This window comes from Miniopterus schreibersii (genome assembly GCF_964146895.1).
Source record: "Miniopterus schreibersii genome assembly, chromosome: 15".
NCBI classification, from domain to species: Eukaryota; Metazoa; Chordata; class Mammalia; order Chiroptera; family Miniopteridae; genus Miniopterus; species Miniopterus schreibersii.
This window is the reverse complement of record NC_138115.1, coordinates 46,311,615-46,337,395: the sequence shown is the minus strand read 5'-3', so window position 1 is coordinate 46,337,395 and position 25,781 is coordinate 46,311,615. Positions and strand designations below refer to the sequence as shown.

The 25,781-nt window shown below is 43.7% G+C and overlaps 1 protein-coding gene across 1 annotated transcript in view; it reads right to left on the bottom strand.

Annotated features, from left to right (window-relative positions):
- Positions 1-25,781, bottom strand: part of MYRIP (myosin VIIA and Rab interacting protein) — a 123,256-nt gene that overhangs the window by 61,023 nt on the left and 36,452 nt on the right. The window contains exon 3 of the mRNA XM_081160157.1: positions 13,174-13,395. Within this exon, the coding sequence (XP_081016283.1) occupies positions 13,174-13,395 (222 nt within the window). The remainder of the gene's footprint in view (positions 1-13,173; positions 13,396-25,781) is intronic.

Genomic DNA, 25,781 nt, shown 5'->3' with positions numbered 1-25,781 from the left:
AAGGAGCCCCAGTGCAGGAGCTCTTCTGATAATTCAATACTCATCTTCCATTTGCCTGTAGTACCACTACTATATTTTATTGTTGAGGATGGAAATGGAAATGAAGAGAAGAGAAACATGAAAAAGGAAGAGAAAAGAGGAAGCAAGCCATCCTGGGCGCATCAGGTCTTCCCTGGAATGTGCTCCTCCTCTTCCTGCCTCCGACACCATCCATTCATCAGCCTCTGTCTGACCAGCTCCTGCCATCCTTCAAGGGGAACCGAAATTTCACATTCCTGGTCAACATGGTCTAAATGAGGACCTGCTCACAGCACTGTATCTTTCCTTTTTGGTACTTACCCCGATGACATCACACAGTAATTTATTGACTCCCTTTCTAGGCCACGCGCTCCATGAACACAGAGGCTGTATCTGGTTCTGTTCATTTCTGAATCCCTAAAGCTGGACCACAGGACCACGACATAGTGGCCACTCATTAAATAGGTGTTGAATGAATGACTAAATCCCTCTCTGCTCCCAAATAAGCTACCAAGAGATTTTGTTTTCTAGTCTTTGAGTTCTAAAACTCAAGGGTCTGTTAAATGTCTATTACATATAAGGTAATGCTCGGCTTCTTCAAATGGGGTTACTTGCCCAAAATGATCCAGTATTATTTTGGACTATGTTATGGGCAGATAATTTGATTTTAATTGGATTTTTAACTTATTAAGTATTTTATTATAGAATGAGTTATGGAACCAATTCTCCAAATTTATCTGTTAAAGAAATGGAGTTGATCTATCGAGAGTCAAGATGAAGAATGCATCTATTACCTATGTTTATGTCATTTCCTTTCTGATGAGGTAGCCACACTGAGAAGAGCCATGTAATTAACATGCAGGGTGAAAATTCATTGTTTTTGTTTTCCCTCAGCCACTGTAGTTGGCAGTAAGATTTATACTTTAAATAAGCTGGTAACTATGCTCTAATTAGAATTATACTGTTCCCAAACCCTTTGAAGCCTAATGATCATGGGAAAAGCACACAGAGCACTAAATGCTAGAGAGATGAATTGTTGATTTCTGGCCCAGAATATAAATAAGCTTGACATTTGTCATTTTGGGTAATTAAATATAAATTGACTAAGCCATTAATAAAAAACACACACAAGAGACAGGTGTCTGATATTTTGAGAGAACTCAAAGCTGCTGAGATTGGTTAAATGCAGGTTTCTCGGACTGGCAGGGAGCCACTGATTCCAGCCACTGGCTCTTGCTATGGCTTCAGCAACTGTGAGGCTCAGAAATGCCAGGCTCGGTCTGAGAGAGTTGTCCAATAGAGTATCGCTGACTTTTGGTCCCATCATAACCTAAATATTTATAGGCTGACTTCCATTTCCAGCAGTATGGTGGATTATATACGCTAAATTACAATCCCCTGAAAACAACTAAAGAAAATGAGAAATATTCAAAGCTAAACACTTTGCAAACTGAGAATTCAAAGAAGTAAGCAAACATGAAGGTGCCTTTTGCCCAGAAGGTTTCCGCTGAATCCAGATAACCTGAAGCTTCTCTTTTGACAGCTCTGCTAGGTGCAAAGCATAAGAAACAAACTTTAGGGCTCCCACCAATGTGGAGAAATCTAAAAAGAGACCCTTCATATAAGGCTTGGATCCCATCAGGTTATACTTTTAATATAAGAATCACCTAGAATAAACCCATCATGTAGAATGGGGCAGCAAAAAGAACATTTGGTGATGAATGGAATAAACATTATTTGAAAATGATGCGTTAAAAATCGCCTCTGAAAACTTATCACCTCAAGCTATAACTACAAACCTTTCTTGGACTTTTAACCTGAATTCTCATTACCTCTATTGGTCAAAAAAAATAAAAGAAAAAAACTAAGGCTGAGTATATCTGCTAAATCTGAATAATCTTGAAGGAGAGTCAAAGGAAACAACAGATAAAAGAATCAGACCAGCTTAACACCTCAGACATTAGAAGGACCATAACTAGATTCAATAAGTATGAAGAAAGAAAAGCCTAACTAAGATGAATCCACTCCTCAGGTTGGCCAGCACACATGCATGCAGAATCCTGTGTTGGTTTGCAAAGGCTCTTGGGATGCAAGGCTCTAGAATCCCGCAAAAGGAGAGTGTGTCTAGCAGATGCATTGTGCTCGGGCACCTGCTGCTCTATCTTACATACAATCAGAATGAGTCCTAACTGTGTTTGCACAAGTGTGTGATCTGAAAGCTGAGTGCTTGAAGGTTAGGATCTGGGCTGTCTGTGACAGGGGTGTGAGCTACCAAAAGGACTCTTCAGGTGGGTTTTGTGGCAACTGTGCCCTGATGGAGCTGAATTTCCCTGACTCAGTACAATTGTGTAGGGCTCCCCTGATCCAGGGTTATAGAACCACTGGCCACTGAAAAGTTAGAAATACCCACCAAGAAAGGCTTTCTGTGAATGCAAGGGGAGACATCCAATTAGGGACATCGTGTAGTCTAGTTTGCTCAAAATAGTTCTAGTTTATTTCAGGTTCTAGTGTAATTAAGGACATTCCCTTTTACACTCAAAATTGTCCCAGAAGGCTTTTGTGGCAAGTTATGTGATCTTATGCATAATTGAATTCTAGATACAACGTTTTAAATCCCTTTATCTCTACTGACAAATATCACTGGAGCGAGTTCTCCTGATAGCTTCTATCTACTCTTTATGGGTATTCACCACTAAATTAGAAAATCTAGCCCCTTCTCCTCAGATCCTTTCACGTTGTTTGCCCTCATCCTGGGGTTAAAGAGTTCCAAGTGGTGTGGGAATTAAGTAAAACTGAAGAACCAAGAAGTGATGGAGGAAGGAGGGGTCTGAGGTCTCTGAGCGCCTGCTTTCCAAAGCAACTCCAAATCCTGTTTTGACAGGTGGAAGTCCTAGCACCACCGCCTCCGTCTCCTTCAGCAGAACTGAAGGTCTGTAGTATCTCTTAAAATAGGGCTCTTTTCTCCAGAGCACAGCCAATTCTTGGCAGAACAGCCTGCCTGCCGAAGCACAAGCAGCAATGTCACAAAGGCAAATCTGGAAGGCCTGGGGGCGAGGAAGGGAGAGGAGACCGCCGGACTCTTTCCTACCAGCAGCCAGGTGCCTCTGGGAGGCTTGTCCATATAGAAACTTCAAGAGGAAGAAGAGGGTCCTGGATTCAGCAGTGTTTTGGGATATGCACCATTTAAATTTCAAAAATGCATTTGAAAATGTGGCACAAAAATCACTATACAAAAGGCTCATGGTTTTGTTTCACCTCTAAGTGAAACGAGAAAGTCAAACAACTGTGCATGGTAAACTGTGACATGCCGTGGAAAAGAGATCTCAATATTAATACAGCCACCCTCACGGTGGCTGTAGTATTGCATCACTGGATCAGTTGATGAGATGCTATCTCCATATTTATATCTTTGCCCTTTTTTGGGTAAATTGTTGAGTGCATTTTTTGAATCAGAAAGTATGTGTAAACTTCCCTCTAAAAGTTTGTACTGGATTATATTCCCACTACTTGGGTAATAAAATGCCTGTTTCTCGTATATACACCAGTCCTGGATATTGTTAAACTTTAATATGTTTTGCTAATTTGATAGGTAAAAAATTACTTTCCATTATGATTTCCATTGTTTCAATTATAACTGAAATGAATTCTTTTGTCATGAGTCATAGCTGTTTCTTTTTCTGTAAGCTGCCTGTTTGCATGTCTTTTTTTCTATTTCAGTACCTTTTTTGTTTTGTATTAATTTTATAATTTGAGGACATTAGCCCTTTGCATTTATGTTGCAGATAGCCCCCCCCCGTGTGTTATTTTTTGATAGTTGGCTGTCAACAGTAATTTTAATCATATAAAATTTTCTAATTTCTATGTGGTCAAACTTAAGATATATTTTGTTAGAATTTCGGGGTTTAGGGCTCGACTCCCTCTGAGATTATATTTTCTTATGTTATCAACTTCTCACAAGGTTCAGTTCTAATATTTAAATATTTGACTGATCTAGCCCGGCCGGGCGTGGTTCAGCGGTTGAGCATCAACATAGGATCCAGGCGATCGGGGTTCAATTCCGGGTCAGGGCACATGCCTGGGTTGCAGGCTCGATCAATGACTCTCTCATCACTGATGTTTCTGTCTCTCTCTCTCCCTCTCCTTTCCTCACTCTAAAATCAATAAAGATATATTTAAAATATATATATATATTTGACTGATCTAGAATTTATTTTGATGTAAGAAACCACTAAAGGATACAGCCTCCTCTCCCCGCCCAAGCTGGCCAGCTAGTTAAACCAAATACTATTATTGAACCTTTCTCCACTGAATGGGAATGCCATAGGCTTCACAAACTGAACTCATCTGTCTCAGTCCTCTCCCGGGGCCTTCATCTTAGCTCTCTGTTCCACACAGCTCATCTATTCAGTGCCCCTACGGAGCTGTTACGCTTATTGCATGTTCAATGTCTAGGATAAAAATGCTGTGTAATTTTCTTCTATTTTTAGCCTGAGGTTTCAGAGTTCCTCTTGTATTATTTTTCCATATGAACTTTTACATTTAGCTCATAGAGCTTTAAGAAACAGCCTGTTGAAAATTTCATTGGGATCAAATTAAACTTACAGACTGATTTCGACAACTGAGCTCTTTACAACGTTAACTCCCCCCCCCACCCCCCAAACACACACAAATGGAGTCTATGGATTTCCTGTTAAGTTATTTTGAGGTGTCTTATCCTTTTTTGCTGTTTTTGCTGTTACAGATGGAATGTTCTTTTTCATGATATTTTTAACTGTTTCTGTGTAAGGAAGCTTTTGGGTTTTGTATCTGAGCATGGTAGTCATTTACCTACTCTTAATGATTGTGATTGGGCTTCAGGAGTCCCACCCCCAAGTTTCACAATTACATCACCTGAAATAATGAGGGCTTTGCCTTATCTACTTAATTTTTAGATGTTTTATTTCTTTTTCTATGTAATGGGTAAAGAGTTTCAGTTTGGGATGATGAAGTTCCAGAGATGGATGGTGATGGTGACACAACATGAGTGCACTTAATGCCACAGAACTATATATTTATAATAATTAAAATGGTAAGTTTTATGTTATGTATATTTTACCGCAATTTTTAAAAGTAAAATATATATATATTTTGTGAGATTTGGCCTGGGGGTAGGTTGGACTAAAATGGGTTATGAATTTTTTTCTTTGATGGAATGAGCAAACGAAACACATGTAACAGCAGTAAGGATACAACGTGGGTGGTGTGTCTGGCCTCTGTGCAGCCACTGCCAGAATATGGGGGAAGAAGAGGTATCCAGGTGCACCCCTAAAATGAGTGACAACCTTTGGCTCTTCCAAAAAGGAGCAGTGTTATTCAACCCACGTGTCCTCTTTAGTCATTTGCCCTGTGAGTATCAACCACCAATATGCTCACTTTATTTAGAAAGGCAGGACTAAATTACTATAAATTTAGATATAATGGACAAGCCAGGCTTTGCTTCTCAGCTTTGCTTTGTTTTAATATAACAAGGGGGTGGGTGAAAATGGACTGTGCCCGGGTTTTGCAGCTGGTGACAGCAAATGCAGTGTTTGCAAACGGGGCATCTGCCAAGGCTTCATGCACCTGCCGCCTTCCTGACAGCGTCCGGCGGTGGCAAACATGCCACCTTCCGTGGGCGGTACAAGTCTCAGCGGCCCACTGCACGTGCAAGTGTCACCCCACGCGCTGAAACATTAATGAAAAATCCAGCAAAGGGTTTGGAACTAAAGCCAGATACGATGTATTTTTTCCTTTTGTTTACCCCTGGCCTCAGTGAGTCACTGCCACCCAAGGGGGCAAAGACTGGGGGGCTCTGACCCTTTGTCGTATGAGTAACTTGAATGCCCTTGATCAATATGTGCTGATTCCACTTCATATCTCCCCAAGGCGGTGAAAGGGTTAATGAATATGGCATTTAGTGCAGAGCCGCTGTTTGGCTTTCAAGGCTAAATAAACTTGCAGGGAGGAAGACTTGATACCATACGTCCTCAGCAGAGGCCCTGGCTTCAGCGTCACCAATCTGCCACTACATCCCCAGGCATCTCGAGAGGTTTAATAGACTCTTTCCAAGAAGCCGGAGGAAAACATTCAAAAATCACTGATCTCTCTCTCTCTCTCCTACCGCAAGGCAGCTGTATTCTCAGCAAAGCAGAAAAGCTTTTAAAAACGAGAGAACCTGACATCGGGGCCTGTGCTGAACTCGGTGTTTACCGCTCGTGGCGGAGTAAGTTGTGCACGATTCCGTGAGAAAAAACACGGGCTCTTTAAGGAGAGTCAGAGATCCACGCACAGCTTCGGAGCCAAGAATCCTACTTCTAGAGATTTTCTTAAGAAAAGAACCAGAAGCAGAGACGGTTGCGAACAGTGGAGAGGAGAAGCCTTAGTCTAATGGGGATTGTCTTTTGTGAGGCTTCTTGTCTGTGGGAGACTGTGGCTGATAGTGGGAGGCAAAGGGGTGAGCTTGTTCCGCCCCCAGAAAGTCATCGAACATCTGAGGCTCAGGTGCTTTTTTACATTTTTGGCTTTTTTTCCCTCTCTCAAACGATGAAAAGCTGTTTGACTGCTGGGTCCATTTTCTATTGATTTTCTCTTTAATAGGAACATTGCATCAATTAGGGGCTAAATGAAAACCATGCTCTCTGACAGCAGTTTGTTTCCTATTTAATAGCTTCCTTTATTTCAGTATTTGCCCAAAAGATAAAAAGTCCTCCTCTTTATTTCTTTCCCTGAAGCCTTAAAGCTATTTGTGGCACATCTAGCCCAGAAGCTGCTTATATTTTCAGGAGCTATTTTCATCTTAATGTCACTGAAACATATCAAGCACTGATGCAGTTGATGGGTATGTACTAGGTTAATTATATGCTAAAAAGGTGATGCTGGGAAATACCTAATGGCATAAAGACTGGGTATAAAAATGTAAATACCAGTCTAAACTGGTTTAAAAAAATTGGCATTTTGATGATGATGGCATCTTTAGACTGGTCCCTGTTAAAAGAAAATGATGCTAAAGAATCCATTCTTTTTTTAAGCTCACTCATTATTTCAAGGTCAGAAAGCACGGCTCTCTCAGTGGGATTTTTTGGTCCACAAGTCTGCAGTCAACTAATGGAAAGCTGCCACTAGCCTGTGTGATGTCTCGGCAGCTATTAAAATCCGCAGATATTCTGTGCTGTGCATCGTGGCCGACATTCGTGGTTGCCATCACCTCTAGTTAACATCTTAAGTAAGTGTCCCAGGGTACCCAGGATGGAAGTGTACTGAAATCCAGGTGGTGGGCCCTGACTGGTCTAAGCAGGGGGTTGGCAAACTTTTTCTGTAAATGGCCAGATAGTAACTATTTTCAAGTGTGTGGGCTACGAGGTCTCTGTTATAGTTATTCAGAGCTGCTGTTTGGGGTTGAATGCAGTCATAGACAATGTACAAACCCAAGGACATGGCTGTGTGCCAATAAAACTTTTTATAAAACAGGGGATGGGCCAGATTTGGTTTGCTGACTCCATTAACAGTTGAAAAAATTAACATTTTCCAGTTTTCTCCTTAAACAGATATTTCTTTCCTATTCTACTTCCCTTGCAGAATTTTATTTTAATGTCATAAAGTTATCACGATGTTATCATTCTTTGTCACAGAAATATGTGTAATAAATTGAATTTAATAATTTCTTGAGCCATGAAGTTCAAAGTGTCAAAATATTTATCTTGCCTTGGGTTATCCATTTTGACTGAAACACAACTGATCAAAAACAGAAATATATTAAAATTCTGATAAACAGTAAGAGAACATATACATTTATTGAAAATATATCTTACAATGAAATGGCTTTTTTATTAGTTTCTTTTCTGCAGAGGAATATTATTACTTGAATGAGTTAGTGTCCAGCACTAGTTTTATCCCTTTAAAAAAAAAAAAAGTAAGCCCTGAGGAAATTTGTTCCTATGATGGGAATAGAAGCCGTTTTAATAGCAATATCCTTCGACTTTGAACTCCACCTGAGTCTTATGCCAAAAATCATATAGCAATCTATGATCCAATGTTATTATTATTTTTTAAGATTTTTTATTGATTTTTAGAGAGAGAGAAAGGGAGAGGGAGAGAGAGAAACATCGATGTGAGAGCACAGCATCCATCGGCTGCCTCCTGCAAGCCCTCTACTGGGTTCGAGCCCGCAACCCAGGCATGTGTCCTGACCAGGAATCGAACCAGCAACCTCTTGGCACATGGGACAACGCCCAGCCATCTGGGCCACCCTGGCCAGGGCGATCCAACATTATTCTTAGTGGCCATGTAGGTCCTGCTTCAATCTGGTTGAAAGTAAATACGCAGAGATCACCTGGGCTACAGAGGAGTCATTTCCCAGCCGGGAGGGCACCAGGGCGAGTTCGTGCTGCGCCTGACCCTCCCGCAGGCCTCGCTCACGTTCCCCTCGCCCCTTTCCTTCCCAGAGGCCACTCTTCGCTCTGCGGCACTCCTTTAATTAATGCTGTAGCCCAAGCCCTTTCTGTCTGCTACGCGCCGGGGATTTTAGAGAACTGGAAACTCTTGAACTCTCTCTTGCAGGGTACACTTAATTATTGGGTAGGCCTGCCAATTTCAGGACCGCATTTAAGTGGGAGGTTAGAAAGTGTGGAAGAAATCCCAGCAGCCCCTCCTTCGTCCCCTATCAGGGTGGGCACCTGCCTCTCCACCACTTGGTCTGAGTGTTCGGTCTTCCAGCTCTGACTGCCGAGTGAACACTGCGGATTTAATCAGGAGCCTGCTCAACTTTGTATGTCCAAGGAAAGCATTCTTTTTCTTGTGACCCTAGTAAAAGATGTGTCAAGAGGCCAACGGTTTACCTAAATGTCTCAAAGATTTAATTCATGCTTCTAATAAGCAATAATAAGTCTATAGTTTCCCTAAAAATTCAGAATTATAGGGATTCAGTCTTTCCATCGATACAGCACCGCTCATCCCCGTGGTCCAGACAGGATAAATGTTAGAGCTAAAAGGCCTCTCGTTAGATGGACTGTGAGGAGCCCAGAGTGCCGAGGGGAGGGGAGTGTCAATGGGTGACATGGTGGCATGGCCTGTGAAGCCACCATACCCTGCGCTCCCTCCCGGATGGTCTCTCCTGTGTCTCAGTCTGCCCTCACTGCTGTGGCTGCACAGGGAATGCAAGTGGACAGTGAACTGCCTGTGGATACACAGTGTTTTCAAAGGGAAAAGACATCTCCACTATCCTTTTGAGCCCGTTTAGGAACACAGGCTGTCCACTGCTCTACAGACCTGAAAACAGGGTTGAGATAGGGGGCTGAGTGAGGAGGCCTGTGGGGCAGCTGAAGGTCAGGGGCCCAGAGGCCCCCCAGGCTGATTCCTGGGGAGCCTGATTATAAGGCAACTCCTGAACTTGGGACTGACAAGGTGACCTTGGCTATCCACATAGTCGATCGGTGTTTCAGACTTGCCTGGCTCAAAAATGGAGCTAATCTCTTGCCCCTTGCAGAGTTTTAATAAGAATTAGATGAAATAACTTGCCTGAAAAGGCAAATTCAATTCCATGTTCATAGCAGGAACTCCTGATACACTCATTTGTTATTTAATCTATTGATAGTGAAGAATTGGTGAACAGAAAATAGATGCTCAGCTCTCACTGGGGGCAATTTCGGTTTTGAAGAATCCCCGTCTGCCTCTTGATCCAGGTCACTCTGACAGTGGTCACACTGAGTACTGCGGTCACAGTCTCTATGGAGATCTGTTATAGACAGATCTATAATGGAAATTGCCCATTCCCTGTCTCTTCAAAGTGCAAATCCCCTCAATGACTCCATTTCCCCCCGGGGAAACTGGTGGTTTTAACTCTGGTGTCAAGCAGGGGGGCTGCTGGGGGACAGCAACACTGGGTGATGCAGGAGGGGACTTTAGAATGCGGAGGAAAGGAGCAAGTTCTAGACGTCTTTTTCTTTTTAATACCAGGTTATAAAAGCACATGTGCAAAATGTGAAAAACAAAATGGAAAATAGAGACGTAAGAAAAGTATTATCCACAAGCCTAGCTCCCAAAGAACAATGACTGTAAACAGCACTGATTGTTATTTCCTTTCAGCTCTTTTCCTATATTTTCTTGATTGCATAGTGATTATAACATGTGCATTTTGCATTGCAGTTTTAAATCTAACTATTTTTAAAAAATATATCTTTATTGATATCAGAGAGAGGAAGGGAGAGGGAGAGAGAAAGAGAAACATCAATGATAAGAGAGTCCTCATTGATCGGCTGCCTCCTGCATGCCCCCTGCTGAGGATCGAGCCCGCAACCCAGGCACGTGCCCTGACCAGGAATCGAACAGCAATCGCCTGGATCCTAGGTCGATGCTCAACCGCTGAGCCACGCTGGTTGGGCTAAATCTAACATTTTAATGTAAAAGTTCACCCATGTTAATCCAATACACACCTCATTCTAAACGTCTCATCATATCCTGTCAAGTTGAATGTGCCCTACTTTACTTCTACTGTTCTGTTGTTGGGCATTTTGACTATGTCTCTTTTTTACATTACAAATAATTCAGTACACCTCATTTCTGTAGGACATTTAAACAAAGAATCCATTTCTTCTTTAGACATAAGTTTCCCAAAATGAAATTATAGACTAAAAGGGACATGCTACAGGCTCTTGGTACATGTTGGTAAAGGTGATGCCCATTTAGACTGCACCAGCAGTGACAGTCCCTTTTCCAGTTCACCCTTGTCAACAGAGTAAAATGATGGGGGGAAAATCACTAATGGGGAAAAAAATAGCGCCGTGAAGCACAAACTCTATTCCCTTGCATTCTGGTGAGGTTCAGTATTTCCCTATATATTTGTTAACCTGTAAATGTCCTTATTCTATAGTGATCATTTTTAAATGTTGTATTTTTTAGGGATATTGCACACCCACTGGGTATCTCTGGAACACGCTGTGGAGTTTATGCCAAAAGGGCAGTGTGCTAATTTATGAATCCTGTGGGCTGTGTGAATGCCAAGAGATAAGTGATCAGATAGCCAAGATTTCAACTCCAAGTGGAAAGAAATAAAGCCTTAAGTTGTCTCAGGAAAACCAAAGCAAATGCCACCGGCATAATGAGGAGATGTGTTTTGATTTCAGTTCCAAGCATAATTTTTTTTCTCCTCTCTCATTCCCTGAAAACAATCTCCCAAATTGGCCTGTGTTAAAGGTAATAGGACAAAATGACAAAAATCAGAGATAACAATTTTTATAGTAAAGCAAAGAACTGGGAAGCCAATCTGTTCCCAAGGAAAGTAGAAACACTGTTCTTGAATCAATTTGGCCCGACATGATCATGGTTGATATGTATGGGCTGGGCTCACTCTGAAAGTTTCATTTCCTACAGAAGACCTTAAAATGCAACCACTGTATGCCCTTATTGATAATGTTTGAGTGACTATGTATAATACGTTGTCAAGAACATAAATTTGTGTATAATTAAAAAATGACAAAGGGAATGCCTCAGGAGTATCCCACTGGCTACATCGCTTCCAAAATAAGTAACCCACCATTCATTCCATATGAATTCACCTGTTGGTTAATCTCCCAAAGTTAAACATTTTAAGCCAACACTAACAACAGAAACCCATTTTAATGCAAAAGAACTAATGAAGAGCTAACCATCGGATCATAATGACAGCAATGACCGTGAGAAGGGCATTTTCATTTGAAACAAGAATGCTTTACTCTAATAAATCGCCAAACAGAACACTAAGACGTGTGGGCTCCTTTTCATTGAGATGAAAGAAAAGAAAGCTGCAGGGAGAGATACCACCATTTTTACAGCGACTAGGCCATCTGGGCCCTCCCTGAGGAACCCTACATTTCTAACGCAAGTCACTCATTTAGAACTACACCGGAGACAGGCCGGGGTGCTTGAAACAGTTATTTACTTCTGATGCAATTTGTTAATATTTTCTCATGAATGTCTACCCTCAACTCCTAGCTCCTTAATTTTGGGGTGGGGGGGGTGGGGAGCAAACATATTTATTATTGTAATTATTCATGGCTCCATAGTATCTCAAAAAACCATGCATATGATAGCCACTGGATAAACAGCTAGAAATGAAGCCAACGCAGCCAGAAGAGGGTTGATTCTCACGGGAAAGGAAAAGCACATCATGGGCAGTGAGGAGGGACATGTGGGTCTGACGCGGCCTCACGAGAGCGGTCAGCTCTGCAGCTTCACAGAGCCGCGACCCACCGTCTCACCGAGATTTCCCGGGCACACGCGCGATGCGATGGCGCCTTCGTGGGATCTGACATATACGTGTTGTAAAGCCAATTGCTTGAATACAAATAAGCTGAGAGAACATCCACCCGAAGACCAACACCTAAAGTAAACCGCTTCTAAACCAAGAGGTGAAGTTCAGATCACACGGGCCGCAGAGAAGCGGACAGACCGAGCGGACAGCCGGACAGAGTGCCCCACAACGCCGCCCCCAGCATGACACCGGCTTTTGCTACATAAAACCTGTATTTCTAAGTCTAAACAATCTGTTATAAACTGTTGTTATTGTTTTGTTTTGTGGTGTGGTTTTTTTTCGTTTCAAGAAACTGGGCAGGTTTTTAAAGTTGTTATTTATCTGAAATTTTCTGTACTCGATTCAAGTCAAAATAGACCTTAAATGCTTCACATGACGACGTTGGCTGTGTCTCCTGTGTAATGCTGAGGGTTTATACAGCTTGTTACTACTCACATAAAATAGACTCTTCTGAGATCGCCTGCAAAATGCAAGACTGGCCAGGCCACGAGCCATACGCCCGAGGTGCTCTGACCCACACATACCTCTCTATCCATCTCAAGCAGCAAAAAATCTGCCCCATGGACCATGGATTTCTTTCCTGGACAGGTTCTTATGATGAACTTAAATAATATGAAAAGAAAAAAAAAACACCACCCAGAAATGAGCTCGACTTTTCCATCTCTTTTGATTTCAGACAATAACAACCCCAAGACTCCTGAGATGCGCCCGTGAGACATCATTCAAGATGAAAACAGCAAAATGCCCGGCTTCTCCTCGGCCACCTCCTTCTGATCTCAGCCACGCTGGGTGCGCTCCACCTACGCCAGACCCACTAAGCGCGGGGGACCGGGCGGGTGGCGCGGGCCGCTCACCTGGCTTGCTGGCAGACGCAGCAGACCCAGGCCCTCTCGCGCTTCTGGTAGGAGCAGCAGCTCTTGCAGACGTTGAAGGCGCAGTCCCCGCAGCGGCGCTTGCTGTTGACCAGGAAGGTGAAGGGCGAGCAGCAGCGCATGCAGCAGTGCTCCACGAACTTCTGGTGCTTGGACAGGATGCTGCACCTGCTGCCTTCGTCGTCCAGCTTCTGCTTCATCTCGCTGCGACCGGGGCGGAGAAGGAAAGAGCAGACCAGGTCAGGGGGCTCTCTCCCCAGAGCATCCCCCCCACCCCCCAGCCCCCAGCCCGTGCACAAGCCGAGCCACAGGCGAGATCTTCCTGTGCAGCAATAAAACTCACGGAGATCGGTGGCCTGACACGCTAGCCAGAGGGGTACCCCAAAGGTGCATTAATGTCGGGCCCATTCTCTATGAGAAAGCCCGAAAACCTTCCTAGGTACATTTCAGACGCTAGGGCTGAGATGCACAGTATGATTATAAAACGAAGCACATCCTCAAAAAAAAAAAAAATAAAACCTGTGACTTAATTAGCACCTTTTTAAAAGGAGCAGGAGATCGTGTTATTATTACGTGGCTGTGTTAAAACATTAACCCTCACAACGGCCCTGCTGGGAATACGATCGATGCAGCGCTGGCCCCGGTTAACATCCCTGGAAGTGGAAGCGCCCAGGGATTTTAAAAGCTTTCAGATCAGTGCGAGTGGATAAAGAGCCTCTGGGTGACAGGCAAACCCCGAGCGGCGGCGATTCAGTCACAGGATAAAAGACGGCCCCCTCTTCGGGCCCGCTGACCAGAGGAGAAGTCCCCAAATCCACGACCTAAATGGTAAGCAGGGGTGGGCAGGCAGGAGTCACCCTTGCCTGACACACGAGGCACGGGAGTCAGTTTGCCAGACGCGGGTAAGCCAAAAATAAAAACGTTAGGATCACCTGTGTTCTACAGCTCTCAGCTATTAATGTATACATCCCCCTCACCCTCGTATTTTAAAGTGGGATGATATTATATATACTGTTTTAATTTTGAAGCCTAGAAAATTGTCTGTTTTTGTTTAGATTTTCAAGCGTGTTGGCATAAAGTGGTTCACAGGTTTCTCTTATAACTTTTTTCCCTCATTATTTGTAATTATGTCCCCTTTTCTTTCTAAATATTGCTTATTTGAGCCTAAGCATTTTCCCCCTGAACTTTATGCACGTATCTCATTTTTTCAGCTGCTTCTCCTCCGAAGACTCTGGGCCACGTCTCCTGCCCCCTTGCCCAAGTGAATGCCGCAGGCCGCAGAGCCCACAGCCCCTGTGTTTTCCATGTGGCTGGGTGGATCGCTCTGGTTTTCAATTCCCTCTTCGCTTCTACCGCCTGGGAATTTCCTTTTCTTACTTCCCCCTCTTACTTAAAAAAAAACTGAGATATAATCCATAGGCCATAAAATTTACCCTTTAAATTATACAATTCAGTGGATTTTAGTATATTCGCAAAGTTGTGTTAAGCATCATCAGCGTCTGATTCCAGAACATTTTCATCAAGCCAAAAAGGAAGCCCACACTCATGCAGTCACTCCTCATTGCCGGCCCCCTCAGTCCCTGCCAAGCACCCATCTCCTTTCTGGCTCTATGACTTTGCTTATTCTGAACATGATCTATAAATGGACTCATACCCCATGTGGTCTGTTGGGTCTGGCTTCTTTCTCTGCATGTGTCCAAGGTTCATCCATGCTGTAGCATGAATCAGAATTCATTCCTTTTTATTGCCAAATAATATTCCCTTTACGGATATACCATATTTCATCTGCTCACTCATCAACTGATGGACATCTGGGTTGTTTCTACTTTTTGGCTATTATAAATAATGCTGCTATAAACACTCATGTATATGTTTTTTGGGTGGATATATCTTTTCAATTCCAGGAGTAAAATCACTGGGTTGTATGGTAATGCTATGTTTAAATTTTTAAAAAATATATCTTTATTGATTTAAGAGAGAGGAAGGGACAGGGAGAGAGAGAGAAACATCAATGATGGGAGAGTCACTGATCGGCTGCCTCCTGCACGCCCCCGACTGGGGATCGCGCCCGCAACCCAGCTAGGAATTGAACCGCGATCTCCTGGATCCTAGGTCGATGCTCAACCGCCGAGCCACGCCAGCTGGGCTAAGTTTTGATTTTTAAGAGACTGACAGACTGTTTTCCAAATGGGTGCACCATTTTAACACCCCCTGATGGCAATATATGAGGGCTCCAATTTCTCCACCGCCTCACCAACACTTGCTATTGTCTCCCTTTTCTATTATAGCCACCCCAGCGAGTACGAAGTGGTGTCTAATTGTGGTGTTGATTTGAATTTCCCTAATGACAAATAATGCCGAGTATCTTTTCATAAACTTATTGGCCATTTGTACATCTTCTTTGAAAAAGAAAAATCTATTCAAATCTTTTGCCCATTTTAAAAGTAGATTATTTGTCATTTTATTGTTGTGTTGGAAGGGTTCTTTATGTATCCAGATACAAATCCCTTTTCAGTTTTATGATTTGCAAGTATTTTCTCTTCCTTATAGTAAACCTTATACTTTATTAGTATTTTCATGTATTTTTAGTACAAAGAAGGGTCACACCAGCTCATCCCACCCTCCTATTAGAATTGGAAATCTACATATGGTATTATAAGCTCACTTTTCACTTAACAACAACATATCATAAACATCTTTCCACGACAATTCATGAAGCGTTTGCAGTTTTAGCTTTTGGGTGCCCTGGGCTGGCTGCTCTGCACAGCCGTCTCCAATATTGATCTGTGGCTTGTACACTGGGTAACAGAGGAAGGCCAACTCCAGTATTAAAAGGGGGGACGACATCAGGTCAGCCAATAATTCTATGAGGTAAAATATTATATGCATACACTTTGCGGAACAAAACGTTTACAGGGAAACAGGACAGGGTTTTGTCTTAAGGCATATAGATGTCGGTATCCGGTCCCTCAGATTTAGAGCAGGACAAGAGCTAAGTCATCGGGGGCTCTGACATCTGTAAACTACACAAGAACAGCCTCAGCAATTGACCAGCTCCTATTGACATGTCAGAGACACTAAATTAAATGGACTAAAACATCCAGGAAGCAAAGTTATCGGGGAACAAAAGCTCTGCCAACTCAGTGTACAGAATCCCTTGAGCTTCATGAGTTCTGTTTCCTGATGCACAGGACTGCAAACAGCAATTTTGATCAGGTCCCGCAAAACATCTTCCCTGAGCTTCCTGGGCTCAGTGAGTGGACTCTCCATTCCCCTAACTGCTACAGCCAAACACAGGACGCTTTCTTGGTCTTGTCTCCCCTTACACATCATAGTCAATTCATGTTCTATACATTATATCTTCCAAATATAAAATATCTGGCATTCATTTACTTGTCTCCATCTTTGCCTTACCACCCCTCCAACCCAGTCCGACCTGGCCTCATCTCTCCTGAGACCAGGGCAACAGCTTCTTTCTAAACTGAGGACCCTTCTTCTTCGTCTCCAATCTCTTCTCTAAGCTACAGCAAGAAAGACCTTTAGAGCAGGAAAATCTGATTGGGCCCCCCACCTGCTCAACATGCTTTCACAGATTCCAGTGTGTTTTTTCAAGATGTAACAGGAGCCCACATGGCCTGTTTGCCTCCAAACTCACCCCCTCCTCTTACGATGCTCGAACCACACAGCCTGTTCCATTTCCTGCTGTGCTTTGGAAATGCCATGTTCTTCCTTCTTGGAGGTTTTCCTACAGGATCTCTCTTCTGGAAAGCTCAGCCTAAGTCCATTCACCCTCCTCCATTCTCCACGAAAGACTTCCCAGTATGGCTGGTCGTCCCCACAGACAGCCCTGGGCAGCCCACAACTGTGATGCTGGTCTCCTGAGAGGTTTTACAGGCAAAAATTATACATACACCCTTGTTCATTTTTCCTAACGATGCTATGAGATTAGAAACATGGCAGGTTACCTTCTCCTTTCTCCTACCCTGGGTCTGAATACCTGGAAAACACTGGAAGCTTCTGCACGTCAGTTTTAATTTTCATGCATTCCTTTGGTAGAGTTTCCCACAGTGTGGCATGTGGACCACTGCTGGTGGACCAGACGAATGTGGGTGGCACAGGACTAAACATATTTTATATTAACAGCTATGTTTTTTGTTTGAATACGTATTAGGAAAAAATTTAACAAACATATTTAGCCTGATATTTCATGGATGTAAATGCTTAGTCAAAATGCTATTTAATATTTTTGAGTGAGATGTTTAAAAGAAAAATATTAAGTAAACAGTAACAAAGCTGATACAAACATCTGGTGAAAATTTTGAAAGTGGTTGTCTACACACTCACAAGGAGAGAGGGATGTGTTCATGGGCAGAGCCCATCAGTCTCTTAAATGGCAAAGAAATTTCTGGAGGAAGTTCCATAAAACAAGAGACAACGGCATCATCCCATATGGAGAGATTTTCTTCTCGGGCACTCAGGTTTCCCCCACTGGAAAGTACAGCTGCCAGTGATACTAGAGGCTGCTGGAAGCTTATTGAGATGGAAGGTTAGACAGACTGATCTTCACACCGTTTACTGTGTAGCTGCAAGGGTTCTGCTTCAGAGCCTATTACCCTCAATTAACATTTATTCGGAGTCCACTAGAGGGCAGCCCTGCACTTAGAAATGGGGCAAAAAAGATGATCGCTTAGCAGACAGCGTGTCATCTGCTGGGCCACGATGACCAGCACAATCAGAATGAATGACAAGACACTCTGAAATCTTTCGGGAAGGTTTCAGCGCGTCAACATTTCTTTAGTCCTGAGGTGCGGCCTAACATCTCAACATGACTGTGTTTAAGTCTTTCTTCACTTTACAGATAAGAAAGCCTGTTGTGCTGGAGAAAACAGTTAGAGGAGAGGTAGCTGGGAACAAGTGAGCAACAGAGAGAGCAGAGCCCAACGAACAGGGAATCTCGTGCACGTGATTGATTGTAGGAGTGCTCTTGAAATAAGGGAAGGAAAAGGAACAGAACAGGACAGAGGACAGAGGCGAGCGGAGATGGGTTCGGATCCTGCAGGGAGCTCTGCAGCATGGGTTGTACGGTGCAGTGGCTCCCACTCTGGGAAAAGATAGCCTTTGTACCCCTGTATTAGTCAGTCCTGTCCATGCGAAGCCACTCCGCCCCTGATCCAAACAGGATGTAATCACTAGGGAGAAAAATCCTCCTGAGCCGGGAGCAGCTGGGAGCCATCGGCAGCCAAGACTTGGGGACACTGGGCTATGGATGCCCTGGACGGCTAAAGGGGACCTGGGCAGGACACTGAAGCACCCACTACTGTGCATCTTGTCCAAGTTCAGGCCTCAACACGTGGACGCATCCCCAAAACACAAATCCAATTCCTACCAGATGCTCGAGAGCAATGTCGATTTTATTGGGAGTTTTGTGTAGAAGTGGAGGTGTGAGGGACGTGGCTCAACGTGCTGAAAACTGTCCTTTTATACACACGCCCCTTCAAACGTGTGTGCTCTGGCCTGGAAAAGTATTTTCCGTGGTCTGTCCGGGCTGGCCCTGGGCTGCCCCAGAACCACCTGCTGTTTTACAAGCACATCCTTGGTGTGGGGGTGCAGGGGCTGGGGGTGTTTAGTTCATCTGCTGCACAAATACACCATTAAATATACGTGAATGCCTTCATTGGGCATCAAAGTTCTCTCCAAGCTTCCTGAAAATCAGAGCAAAAAAGGAAAAAAGGTAAATCACAAAGAAGGAAGTTCACCATTTTCTCACAACAGGAACATTTCCTGGAACCTAATTCTACATTAAATTTCTCCTGTGGTGTTTATATGAGGTAATCAAGTGACATCAAGGTTCGTATTTTCAAATGCTTTGTACAGAACGCATCCCTACTCGTGTGTGTCCTAGGGCTTCAGTTCTTTCTGTCCCGGCCCTTATCACAAGGCGTAATTAATGACGTTACACATCCATTCGTTTGTTTACTTGTGAGTTGGCTCCTCCACTGGAGCCCCAGGAGGGCAGGGCCTTGCGTGGGTGACTCACCACCGGGAGCCCAGCCCTCCCGCGGGGCCCAGGCGCGGGCTGTCGCCTATTGTTGAATAGTAAGTGGAACGGGTCACGCAGGAGGGTGGTGCGGCGCAGCAGGGGACCTCCAGGAGCTAAAATCAACAGGGCAAACAGCCGAGCACAACAATCGAAGCCGCCGAATAATCTGTGCTACAGAATATTTACAATCAGTGACTCCTATTACTCAAATTTTAGGGTTAAAAGTTATGTTATACAGCAAAGAGGTATAAATATACACGCATACGCCTGACATCCTAAGGAGACAGTTTTGACCCAGGAAACTAATGCTACCTTTTATTTTGTTTTCGATTTTCTTCTCTTGCAGTACTATGTCCCATTTTCCTGACAATGTCTAATTCAGTGCCCCACGTACGGCACCGTACTGGCGGGGGTTAAAAACACCTGGATCACGGAAAGGCTGAACTGCGATCCAGGCCCCCTTTTCAAACAGCAGAAACCTGTATTTCAGGTTTATATTTAGCAATGGTATTTGGTTATGGATTAAGCCTTGTCAAAAGTAAAATTTCAAAAAGATTTCTAAAGAAATACGTTTCTGTGATTGCCTTAGGTTTGAAATATTTCTAAACTTTGGTTAAACTCTTAGTACCCATCCATCATCCCAACAGATGCTTTTCCATATTATTCTAGACAACTCCAACTTATGGAAAATGAAGTTGGCGTATCTCTTTATCTATGAGTTCGACACTGCTGGGCAAACAATGCGGGAGGAGTCTTTGCTGACGCACAAGAATATATTTTTGCCTCAGAAACCAGATTCCATTTTCAGGGGAAACAAGGCTTAGTATTTAGGATCATGATTCAAGCAACAACAAGGGGAAAAAAAGTGAATATAAAGGAGATACTAAAAAGACACCCCTCCTTTAAAAATATTTTTTAGAGTAATAATATTTACTGGTTAGGTTTTCCTATATAATTGTTATAATGTTGAAATGACTAAATTTGTTACGAAAATATTTTGTGTCATTCCCGAGACTTGGCAGGCTCTGAAACACAATGCTTAGCAATTATTGTTTCCCACAATCACAGCCATTGAGTATTTGTAAATAATGTTTAACTGCAGTTGTAAGTGGTTCCTTTGGTAATTTCCTTTGGCAATGAAACTGGCAATTCCATTAACAAAAACGTTCAGCAATAGTAGGGGATCAAACCCGTCTAGGGGAGTCCAGTCTCTCATCCCACATAAACGTAATGGTGCCACGAACAGATGTGGGTATTGCTGCCAACACAGACCATGAGTGGACGGCAGACCCATGAACTCTTGTTTAACGCTCAGGCCCCAAGTCTGATAGGTGTTGCTGGATGAACTTACCCACCCACCCCTCTCTGCAGAATCGATCGCTTCCTCCCCGTGCTAAATATCACTCCAACACTAGGTCTGCCGTTCTGTTGACATGCATCATTTCATTTAACACTCTCGGAAGACAGAGCTTGACCCCAGTTTACCGATGAGGAAACTGAGGCATGTTACGGTATATAATGATATATATTATAATCAGGTGTGTGCATGTTCTTCGAAACCAGGTTTTGTTTATCTTTGCATTGTCCAACCCAACCGGTTCAGTTTCATTCAACCCGCATAGTTTTCCCGAGCCCCCCCCCCCCCCGGTGTGCCCAAAGTCCCCCCCAACCCTGGCCCCTGGCTAGCACACAGTGGGGCCCTCCGTATACATTTGCTGTTGTGTTCTAACCTCCAACGTGAAGTTGGTCCTTAGATGCATGACTTGTAAGGAAGATACGTTCCGGCAACTGGAAGAAACTTGTCAGATAAAATCGTCTCTCTGGGAACCTGGCAGTGTTTCAGATCTAGCAGCTGGGCTGACAAAGAAAATGACTCAGAACATCTCAGAGAAAGGGTCACAGTGTTACCACCAGAGGGTCTCTCTGCACCGAGACCCCAGCCACAGGAATAGAGATTAAGGTCGGAGGCAGCATATCCTTTGGATAAAAAACCAGATTTCAATAACCTCCCTTGATTTGCTATATAATGGAGACCGAGAGCTAAAATACAGCTCAGAAAAGTGAAGAATGCAAGGAGGAAAAAAGTAACAGATACCAAATAACGGAGAAGTATTAATATTGAAAACAGTTGTGTAAAGAGCCCAGCCAGCAAGGATCTAAGAGACAAACCTACACGTGGCAGGAAGGGCAGATGTGACAGGTCAGGAGACAGCCCAGATAAGGAAGCCTTCCTGCCCTATCTAGCAGGCCTTTCGTGTGAAATTAATTTAAAAAATAAAATAAAAGATTTTGATCTCAAAGACTCTTTTTTTCTCTCTTCAACCATGAGCCAATTTCAAATGGAGACAGTAATTCTGATCATGTTTGGTGAAGGAAAGACGATTTCTCTAGAGCCAGAAAAGCCGTGCCATATGTCAAGTTTTAATTTAAAGCCAAATTCTGGAGTGTTACAGACCTTCGCAATAAGCACGTAAGACAAAACTGGTGCCTCAATGCATGCGGATGAAACACGAAATAACGTCCAAAATATCCACTGCTGTTTAAATAGAAAAGATAACTGAAAGTCCAGCTAGGACAAGTGAACTAGAGTAACACTATGTATCACACGGAACAAGGGAGCACACACCCAAAGACATCCAAGAGATAAGGTCAGAGTGCGCCCCGGGCCCCACAGGCCTTGCGGTCCCTCTCGGAAAGCTGGCTCTTTTCCTGAGTCACATGGGGGGCCGTGAGGGTGGGGACGAAGCAGAACGTTGTATTTATTAGCTGCTCTGTAGCGGACACGGTCGGTGCTGCACCCAGGGGCCCTCGGGGCTCCATGCACCCATTCTCTCAAGCCTTCCCTCCTTCCCTGGGAAGTTGTTCTTGAACTTACAGAAGCCCCCTCCCCAGGGCCATGCCCACCCCCCTGCCCAGGTCAGACCCTGGTTAATGTCTGACTAGCGCAGGGTTGGGGAGACCACAGAAGGCCAGCCCCTGCCTTCAGGTGGGACAACTCTGGTGCAACTCAGGATCCAGAGCTCCCCGTGGGACAGACTGAAGCTGAGTCCACAGAGACCCCCACCCTTCCCGCCTCAGCCTCACTGCACTCGCCCCTTCTCCTAAGAGCAAGCGCTCCCCGGCGAACCACCCGCACCTGATTCCCGGCCTCAGGCTCTGCTTCTAGAAAACCCGTCCCATGCAGCATCATGAGCCTTGTCCCTCATAACCGGTGGCACAGCTGTCATCTTCCGCTTCCTTCCAGGGTCCTTTGGCTAATTCCTGCCTCCCCACCAGAGTGCGAACCTCCGGCTCCCCTGTTTCCTCGGCACCAACCACGGAGCCCACATTCCCTGAATACTTTAAACAGATCTTGTAAAAATCTTTTCACCGCTGATGTTAATTTTCATGGCAAAAGTATCATGTGGGTCCTAATTAAAGGGGACAAAGTACTTCTGTGGTGGCTGTGCTCATTTGAAAATCTAATCAATTGCCAATTTACTTGCCATTTAAAAGTCAACCGTGAAATCCTCCGGCTGGATGGACGAAAGGTTGTCCACCTGCGCATATCTGGCAAGCGAGCTGCTCCGTTTTAATAACACTGCAAATCCCAAGAGGGACAAACTCATTAAAAATCTGGGTTGCGTGCTCCACAAAACGCTAGCACCTGAAAATCTTCAGGCTCCAGCATGCCATAGTTAGCGAGTTTGTTTTCATTCAGCGGTCAGCACTCGTGTGCAATGAACCCACAGGGCTCTCCTCCCTCTGTGTACTTTCCTCCTATTTTATGCCATTTCCCAAAAGCGAGGTAATAAGCAAACTCTGTACCAAACGTTATTTTGAAAGCGGGAAAACGCTACAACCTAGGACATAGAGAGGCAGGGGATCTAGGCGACATGCACGAGGATTCTGATAACGCTGAAAAAACAATATATGTGGAATCTAATCAACAAAATAATTTAACAGACAAAACAGACACAGAAGCATAGATACATAGAATAGACTGACAGCTGTCAGAGGGGAGGGGGGTGGGGAGAGACCGAAATGGGCAAAGGAGGAAGGAATGGGAATGAAGAGAGACTTGACTTTGGGAGGTGGGCGCACAGCGCAGTGTGCAGATGATGTTTTATTGAGATGCACACTTGAAGCCTGTATGGTTTTATTAACCAATGTCGCCCCGATAAATGAAATAAAAAAACAATGCAGAGTTCAATAAAGCACAAAGATACGTTGTAAAGCACTTTCCTTTCAAATAAATGTCTTTGACAAGATTATGGAGCTTTCCATAATCCATATCCACTTAAAGATTAGAGCATTAAGGTTTTGTTTGTTTGTTTACTCATTTGGTGCTCTCAGTTTTATATCTCACTTACGCTCAGCACGGTGGTTACCAGAGGGAAGGGAAGTGGGGGCGCATAATGAAAGTAAAGGGGATCCAAGGTATGGTGACTGAACATGATTTGACTTTGGGTGGTGGGCACGCAATGCAGATCACCTATCATAGAAATGTACGCTTGAAACTTGTATACTTTTATTAACCAATGTCACCCCCAATAAATTTAGTAATAAAAAAAGATTAGAGCATTAAACTCAAATTCAGTGACCTGATCAAGGCTCTAGTTGGAAATGATTTCTTGGTGAGCTCTAAGAAGTCCTGCTCCCAATCAGCATGTGGCCAGGCTTGTGCCAAATTTCTAGGAAGACTGTTTATGTCAACACAAACATGGCATTGAGAAATCATAATCCGAGGTGGAGCATAGCACCCACAGGTATTTTTACAATGTAAGAGGGACAAGATGCGTTTAATCAGGGAGAGGCTGTAAACTCACTTTGCACAGCCCCAAGGCCACCTAATGATGGGCAGATAGAACAGACTTCTGTGGGAGACATCAGCCAAGCTCCACAGGGCAGATGCCCCAATATCTGCAGTGCTTATCAATCACTGCTAACCTTAATGTCTCCAACTGAGATGCTGCCTGTTAGTGACTTTATACCAGTACCTTATCCAGGCAAAATAAAACCTCCAGTATCGCACAGGTCTGATGTATGCCAATGCACAAAATAGAGCTTGTCTGAATTTTTTTTATACTTGAAGTCTGTGATATTGATAATTTCACAGATGCATTGTTTGCTACCCCAGGTCTCGATTCAAGGGCGTCAATCAGTACCAGCCCTCATCAGTAGCAACATGGTACCAAACCTGGCTCTAGAACCACACCTGGAGGACGAACGTTAACTACACACTGAACTCATCTCTAAGGGGTCCTGCTGAGATGAGGGCTGGAGAGCCTTTTAATTACCAAATAGAGGTCACTTTGGGGGTCCCTGAAGACATCTACCCTGCCCAGGCCCTAGGACACATACAATAGGCACTCCGCAGATACTGATGGGGTGAATGAATTCCTGGGCAAACACAGAACATTTCTCTATGTTGAAAAATGAGGAGAGAGAATGTGCGAACCAAAAATATCAAAATCTGATTGGAATTAGACACTTTTTATTTTTTCCCCACCTTGGTAATCTCCTATTTATTTATTTTTTTGCATTTTTTAAACTGTATCTTTATTGTTGAAAGTATTACAGACGTCCCCTTTTCTCCCCCATTGCCCCCCTCCACCCTGCTCCAGCCCCCTCCCCAGGCCTTCACCACACTATGTCCGTGTCCATGGGTTATGCATATGTGCATTTACGTTCTTTGGCAGGAAGAGATTAACCAAAGGAATTTGATACTTTTAAAAATCTATTTATTGCCTTAAGTCCTAAATGCCACCATTTATGACTTTTGAAAGCAACTCTGAATCCTATCAGTTTAACCCCACATTAAAATCCTTTTGTGTCAGCGATACTTCAAAAGCACGCCCCTCTGCGGATACAGTGCTTTTTCGCCCAATGAAAAAGAAGCTAATACGTGAATAATTACACGCTGGGAAAGAGAGCGGCACTAAGAATAATCACGTCTCCAGTACATTCTCAATAAGAACTAAACTGCCAAAAATTACTACCTCGGAGACAAAACCAGTGTTGTTAATAATTACTGCCACCGAAAGAGAAAATTCCAGGGTGAATATCCCTATTTATCCCAAATTGTCTTTGTGAATCACCAAGTCTTGCTCGAATGAATGTACGATATTATGAGGAGTAATTGAAGTTTAACTTGTTGCCAACATTTTGTTGCTAACAGTCCTAGAAGTGAAGATACCTGATACTGTGCTGTGAGGTGATTAATGCTGAGAAACAGCAAAGACCTATAACTGACAGTTATGTTTTTGCGGGCATTTGATTGCTGGGGAGGGTTGCAAATGCCAGTGCTGCTGCTGCAAAAATATAACTGACAGTTATATTTGTTAGAATTCCTTAACTGGCTTCATGGTCAACAGATGGCTCCTGCATTATTCATAGGTGTAAAATGATAAACTGCAGCAAAGCCTCTGACCCGGTTTTATTTGCAGCCAGGAGGCTCATCCATGCAGCCGGCACAGGGCGCTTGTCATAAGGATGTCTTTCAAAATCAGCATGCTTTTGGGCTGGTGTCCCCAGGACCCTGAAGGCACAGATTTCTTTCTCGCAAAGA